This window comes from Melampsora larici-populina (genome assembly GCF_000204055.1).
Source record: "Melampsora larici-populina 98AG31 unplaced genomic scaffold MELLAscaffold_27, whole genome shotgun sequence".
Lineage (NCBI taxonomy): Eukaryota > Fungi > Basidiomycota > Pucciniomycetes > Pucciniales > Melampsoraceae > Melampsora > Melampsora laricis-populina.
The window spans coordinates 266,621-274,425 of NW_006768791.1; the positions used below are offsets into that span (position 1 = coordinate 266,621).

Consider the following 7,805-nt stretch of genomic DNA (forward strand, 5'->3'; position numbering starts at 1 on the left):
ATCAGACTCGGCAGAGCGGTTTCTTGAGTATGCTTCTATCGAGTGACCCTAGGGCAACCTCGCGTTGAATAAAAAAATACTGGTAAGTATATGCTTATATCAAAGCCATGTATGCACAGTCTTGAATTTTTTCTGGCAAACCAAGCCTTACCATCGAACTCAATCAACTCACCAAAAAAATCAATAGCACTCAAACCTATAATCCTTCAAGAATGGCAAACCCAAGACAACGACGTAAAGCTAGATCAAGTAATCATAAAGTAAGAGTAGCAAAACATGTGAATTCAAGATTAAAAAAAGTTACACAATTAAACTTTCCAGCAGGATTAGCCGAATTATATAATCGAAGACAAACACCAACACAAAATTATAGAAGATTAGGATTATTATCTGGAAAATTAGATCCAAGATTATCAGGTGGAATTGAAAAAGATACAAATATTTCAAAAAATTGGTTAACTAAAGTTAAAAATCCAGATGAATGGGATTTAATTGATGAAGATGAAGAGAATGATGAAGAAAATGATGAAGAAGATGAAGAGACAGAAGATGAAGATGAATCAGTTAAAGAAGAAACTACTCAAATCGATTCGAAAACTCAAAACTCGAGCAAGCTGGCCAAAGGAGAGGGACGAATCATTCGTGACGCAGATGGTAAAATCATAAAAGTAATATTAGGTGGTGACGAAGACGTCGAAATCATGAACAACAGTGAAGACCCTTCTTCAATTGTAATAGTTCGACCACCTCAAACAATAGAGAAAGTCACACCTTGGGGCGATCCTCTCCAACCAAGCCCATACGAACAACCAGCACCTTTGAGAGCAAGCGAGGAGATCATTCAAGAGTCTTTACCGCAAGGGTTTCCTTATCAGAATCCACGAATGGGAATGGTTCCACCGAAGACAGACTTTGTAGCACGTAAGATCGATTTATCTCTACTTTCCTAGATTCATAAACTGATCAATGAACGTGTACTTTCAACTTTCATAATACCCAGAACTTGAGCAGATATCTACCACAAGAAGTTCTGATTATGCAAACGTGATGAAAAATAAACAATTTTTATCGGATAATCAGGTAGCTTGGATCGTTAAGATGATTGAGAAACATGGTGTCAATAACGTTAGCGCAATGGCTAAAGATCTTAAATTGAACACATATCAAAAGACTGAGGGCGAGATTCGACATATGATTTCAAGAGTGGTGAAGTGAAGGAATTTCTCAACACTCAATTGTCTTTCTACTGCTTACTTCTATAAAAAAGATATCAATGCTTTCATACCAGCGATTTTCACGCAGCGATTCTGAACTCTCTGTGGATCTATAATGAACTGATGAATCATCCTTTTATCATCTCGAAAAATTATGATCCGGATTTTAAGGTTTGTCAGTTATAGAATTGTCAGATCGAGTAGTAGACTGTTTGTTATACTGTACACAATTTATATTTGATTCTATGAACGATAACCTTTCAGTCATTTTTCATCTTAATACATCACGTGCTTTGTCGTTTGGATGGTGTGTGATCGCAAGGAAATGGTGGAGTCAAAGTCTATCTCATCATTTGTTTTTGACAAATCCATCAGACGTGTTTTGGCTCTGCTGTCAGTTCTTTTGGAGCTTTGCATTCCTGACATGACATCTGCTTTGGGATGCATAGCCATATCAAGCTATGTGACAACATGGCAAAAACCTGGTGGATAATTCGCTGTAGAGGAAGTTGCGACTCAAGAAGTACTTGAGTTCCAAAAACAACCCCTTGGACTTGTTCTCCTGTGATGACTTTGTCACACAATAACCTCCAAGCCATGTCTGCTTATTACCACAGAACATCCATATTAGTTGTACAGAGGAGAGGACAAGAGTTGACTTTAGCAGTGTCAAGTGCTGCAAAAATGGATTCATTATCTTTACAAGAAGTATGGATCTTAGGAGATTGATGTGTATACATAATGTCAAGTACGAGCTCATTGGTAAAGATATAAAGATCCATGGCACATCTATCATCTTGTGTTTATGTTACCTTCAATTTCCAAGATTTTTGTGTTATCAAGTTTTGAAGAAGCATGGATTTAGGGATATCTTGCTTTCCTTCAGCTCAAAAACCTTGAATTGACTACAATATGCTTACATTTCTGAGGCCACAAGGTGATAGGTATGATCATACATCAAATATAATCTGGTTTATACTAGATTATCACTCACTCAAGAAGCTCTTCTCTATTGATCATAATTTAAAGCCACTCTACAACACCTGTGTTTGGGTAGCCCTTTGATGATCAAGGATTTGATTTGAATGGTTCTTTTTGCTTGTGAACATGTCTTTTGTATCAATGGAAAAACAATTGTGTGTCTAGAACTCAGATGTGATATATCTTGCTTTTCTTCAGTCTTCTCCAAGGAGAGACAAGTAACAAATTGACTTATTTCAACCCTTTCAAACGGGTTGAAAGAATTACATAAGATGAAAAATTTGTGAAAAATTTGTGGAATACAAAGTAGAAACCTGGATTTGTGCCCAGTTTTTCAATTTGGACTTCTTGGCTGTAGTTTTTGGTTCACCTGGTTTCCCAGTTTCTCAACTACAGCCAAAAAGGGTGAGTTGGGAACCTTGGGAGTTCTGGGTTTCTAGTTTGTATCCCACAATTGAAACTACATGACCAGTTACAAATCTTTATAAGCAGTGGTAAGTTAACTGTATCTTACATACACATATTATTAGTCACCCTAATCCATCCAAACATGTCATGTCATTTAAAACTGTGCTCATATTGATGGAAAGATCAAAGTGAGTGTCTGATCTAAAGTCTAGCATGCATTGAAGAGGCAACAAAGCTATACACTTTGGTTTATACACATTCAGATTGCTGTGGAACACTTTGGACAGCACCTTCAAACTTTTCATCCAATGGTTTTACAAAATCAGGTTGATATCAGTTTTTAAACCTACTGGTACAGGCAGTTGCTTTTTTGTGGGTTGTCTGACATATCCAAGAATGTGCCTCTACAATGCTCTTAACCAGTGAAGCTCAGTCTTAAGTGACCTGAGAATGTATCAATTTTAATGTGATGACTGTATGAAGTCATCTCAACCCTATTCTTTGTACCATATATGTATTTTGTTATTATCACATTTAGATCATAGTAGCATATGCTTATACATGTAGAAGTCTCCTTTGTATGTTGTCTTCGTCATCATTGTTGTACCTTTCCTTCATGGTACAATCTAATCATAAACCTGACTATTAGAAGACACAACTTCCAAGACTCAATACAAACCCAAGACCCAAACCCTGAACCCAGTAGCTCCTAGTCTCTGTACGTAAGACTAGCCAGGTCATATCATATTTCAAAGTCATCCAAATCCCTGAAGAAGTCCCATGTACAATGGGTGTTGTTTAGCACACCCAGCACACCTGACAAAGAGTGGCACAATAACTGAACCTGTGTCAATGAGCTGTTGGTAGAAGGAAAAACTGACAGTGGGGGGAGAGTACATATGTATTTTATATCAGACCACAACATGGTCAAGATTGGTCTGGCAAAGAACCTGCATATTGAGATGATATCAAGCCTATTGAAAGGTTGACCTATAAGACTATGGGAATTGTTATGCTCAAACCCTGATTGAGAAAAATTGTGGTGTCCAAGGCCACAACTTTTCTCAATCAAAGATCTTGTTAAACCACCCTCCCAGCCATAGAGACAGAGCTTTGTTGCCTACATTAGCCCATCAGATGGAGATCAGCTGTCACAATCATAATCTGTAAAGCTAACAAGGACAGCTACTCTAATCCAAATTCAAACCAACCAATAGCCCTCTTGAGCTGTGTGGGTAAAATTCTGGAGAAGCTACCCGCACATTGAATGATCTGGATCTATCAGCTCATTGTCATATATCTAGGGCTGTGACCCAGACCTTGCCCTGCCTGGCCAACTTTGCCTGACAATTTCTTTGAAGTTGACAGTCTGCCTCTTTCACACTGAAATCTAGTCACAAACATGTATGCACGCCGGCGGCCCTGACCGCCCAGTGCCCATTGTTTTTTTTGCTTGTTTTTTTTTTATCTTTTTCTTTCAACATAGGCTCAGTATAGCTCTTTTTGATGTCCAAGTCGGCTCATATAGTATAGCCTCTAAATGAATTCTGATACACACCTAATGGCAACATAGTTCAAAATTATTTTCTTTTTTGCACATCTTTTGCATCTCTAAAGCATTCAAGGTGTGCCCTGTTTGGCCCTGAGTGATTTTTGGATCCCCTTTGGTCTACCCAAGGCCAGACTTGGCCCCATATCCGGCCCGAATATCCAGGGTTGGGTCACAGCCAATTCCAGTACCCTATCCAAGAAATGTGAATGATGACTGAATTGGATTGACTGTTATGTTTTAAGATGAGGATATGCAGAAATTGGAGTGGTTTTGGGTTTTGTTTGTGTTTTTTCCATGAGTTTAGTAGTTAGTTAAGTGGTGTATGTATACTAAAGACTAAGTTAAGATTAAAGTTCTGTATTGGTTTGGTAAATTCTTGAATTTCTCCACGAGTTGAGTTTGAGAAGAACTTTGAGGCCAGGCACACTGACACCACTAATGCAGTCTAGACATCACATCACTACTACCACACATTACCATCATCATCATCATCATCACACCATCATCACACCTCATTTCAGTTTTTAAAGAAATCAATTCAATCCATCCATCAGATTCATCCTCAATCAAACTTCAATTTAACTCAATTCAACAACATCCTCAGTCCTCTCAAACATGCTAACCACTGCAACTCTCCTCACTTCAAACGATCATCGGCTTAGAACACTTCATCAACCTCATCCGAATCCTAATCAACATAAACCTAGATCAAAGCATACATCTCACTTACCATTATCCTCCTTAACTTCAACAGCCTTACCTACCCGACCTAGAACTGCAACAACGATCAACGTACCATCTCCAACGATCAATCCTGATCATCAATCTATCACTGATCAAACTTTTCACTCAGTCAATACTCTTTCGCAAGCACCAAACCTTTCTCCTACTCAGTCTCTTCGTCGTGCCTCATCGACTCCTGTACTCTTACATCGAGTTCCTTCTTGTAACTCTAAGCGAAAAACACGTGCTGGAACCCTTAGTCCAGTAGAACTTCGCTCAGCTCCTACGCCTCAGACCACTACTTCAGCTCTTTCCAAACCCGATCCTTCTCCGACACTCAAAGACTCTTCAATCCCACCACCATCAATATCTAACTTGCAAAAGAAAGCAAAACGGAAGAGTGAAATGAAGTCATGGGAAGCGAGTGGATCAGTGGCGGCTACCGGTACCCCCACCTTTTCCCCTTCCTTTCCAATCCCATCTACTCGAACGCAAGGATCATCGCCTGAGCTTGGACCTCGCACACCTATCGCTTCTGCTCGAGTTAAATCAAATGATAGCCCATTACAATCAGAACCTCCAATAATTGATCCCTCTCCCGCGGCTTTACGTCGATCAAAGGCAGAAGAGCGAAGAAGAAAGAAACATATCGATTTTACAACTTATCCTCAAAGTGAATTGATTTTAAGACTCGCAACCTTATTACAACAAATCGCCGTTTCTAATGATCGAATTGATGAACCTAGATCAGCAACTGGCGCAACAGCCATGTCCGAGTGGTCTCTTCCTAGAGGATCAAGACGTCCAAGTACTGGTTCTGCTCTCTCTTCACCCGGTGCTACGTGGAATCGTAGAACAGTTAAGGCGACCGAACGACCAGATCAAAGTCCAACAGTGGCTTATTTTCAACAACATCAGAATCAAAGTGAAACTCGATCGGGAAATGGAACACCTAATCTAGAAGAAGAATCGTTTGAATTTGGACAACTGAGAGCCTCCAATGGATTACATCCTAATCACTTAACCACCGCATCTAAAACTGCATTAACCTCACCTTCAGCTTTATTAACCTTTCATGCAAAACATGTACCTCAGATCACCATCGAAGCTTACCTAAGAAGGATACAGAAATATTGTCCAATGACCAATGAAGTCTTTGTAGGAGTTTTAGTCTATTTAGATCGAATGAGTGGGATTAGAGGTCCAGGTGGTGAACAATTTGTGATTGATTCTTGGAATGTTCATCGGTTTTTGATTGCTACGGTGACGGCCACAAGCAAGTTTTTTAGTGATGTGTTTTATACAAACTCACGTTATGCCAAGGTAAGTAATTTGATCTTGATCTTGAGCTTTGTGTAAATTTGAACAATCTTCTGATAAGTTTTTTGTTTCCTGTTGGATTTCTTTGATCATTTTACATAAAAGGTGGGAGGATTACCGTTAAAAGAATTAGATCAATTAGAATTACAATTCTTATTATTAAATGATTTCAGATTAATGATTTCAAATGAAGAATTAAATAAATATGGAGCTCAATTACTTGCACCCTTTCCCAATGAAAATCAAGATGATGAAGAGGAGGATGAAGTAGAAAGTGGGAATCTAGATTATAGACCATTAAGTTGGTCAGAAGAATCAAGTGAAGCTACTATCACTCCTGGTTCTCCTGGTTCAGTGGTTACAGCTTCTTCTTTTAATAGCTCTTGATTCTTTTTCTCTTCTTTTTGGTCTTGATCTTTCATTTGAAGGAAAATGGGTTTGAAGGTTTTCTTTGTGATTTGCTTTGTCTGCTTGTTGTTTAGTTGTGCGCGTGTTTTTCATTTACGAAAGCTTTTTTTTCTTCTTTAGATTCAAATATTTATTTATTTTAAACCTTAATCTGAAGAATTTTGATTTGATCTGTGCAAAAGGAGTTCCCATGAATTTGGTTTGAATTTAAGAAGAACTAGTCATGATCCTCTTTTCTTTTGTTTCTTCTTTTTTCCATCTAGTCACATTTTTGATTGGTTCGATTGTGTTTTCTCTGGGTAGACATGTTCAAGTGACATTTTGATTTTTTTTGTTAGTCATTTATATCATTTATTATTATATTAGTTGATTTTTAATTTATGATCAGATGAAGAAAGAGTGAAGAAAGAAGTAGAATGATTGGTTTTTGAATTTTGTAAATTATTTAATAGAGTCATCCAATTGCAGACCTTGAAGAAAGTTGAAAAGGTCTTGTTCATTGAAGTTTTAGTTTTTATTAATCACATACTTATTTTTCAGTCATGACCATAATTTCAAGAAGCTCCTCTAGCTAGCTTGACTCATACTTGAATGTTCGATCTCAAAGAGTCGATTGTTGACCGATTGAACTGACTCTGGTACAAATCAGCTCATTACCTCAATAGCCGCAATCCTGATCCCCAGACCGAGACACAATCCCACCATCAACATTCAATGCGTGCAATCTGACGGTTACGAATCGAAAGCCAAATCAACGATCGATCTGGTGAAAACTATCATCACCGGAACACATGCAGGATTCAAAGATCGACATACCAGAAGGAAGGCTGAAGTTTTAGACCGAGTGGGTTTTGCTTAATCATAACTTCTCTTCAGTCTATTTTTCGTGATCTTAAAGGAGTCTTGACTACAGTTTTGTATGCATACATCTTCGACATATCTCCATAAGATTCAATTCGGGAGATGACTCGGTCGTTAAGAGCTATGAAACTCTTCTATCTTAAAAATATAATCCAGGACTGTATCGAATCTTGAAGCTAAACCGAAAAGGGGTTACCTCACTGCACATACATTACGATTGCTAATCTAATTCTGAGACGGCTTCACCGGGTTGGTTATGAAGAACGTAAGTATTCAAAGTGGGCTTTTTTTCTTCTTATTGTCAATTGAAGACTCTTGATTATTTGCTTCGACGAGAC

The 7,805-nt window shown here is 38.2% G+C and overlaps 2 protein-coding genes across 2 annotated transcripts; both read left to right on the forward strand.

Annotated features, from left to right (window-relative positions):
- Positions 1-212: 212 nt before the first annotated feature.
- Positions 213-1,215, forward strand: MELLADRAFT_37207 (uncharacterized protein; the record flags this gene model as incomplete). Its single annotated transcript, XM_007411780.1, has 3 exons — positions 213-417; positions 547-737; positions 1,009-1,215. The coding sequence occupies 3 exons, from the start codon at positions 213-215 to the stop codon at positions 1,213-1,215; spliced, it is 603 nt and encodes a 200-aa protein (XP_007411842.1).
- Positions 1,216-4,770: 3,555 nt separating this feature from the next.
- On the forward strand, positions 4,771-6,585 carry MELLADRAFT_88491 (uncharacterized protein; the record flags this gene model as incomplete). The annotated part of the gene is made up of 2 exons (XM_007411781.1): positions 4,771-6,201; positions 6,304-6,585. 2 exons carry the CDS (start codon positions 4,771-4,773, stop codon positions 6,583-6,585), a joined length of 1,713 nt encoding a protein of 570 aa, XP_007411843.1.
- Between the last annotated feature and the right edge of the window lie 1,220 nt (positions 6,586-7,805).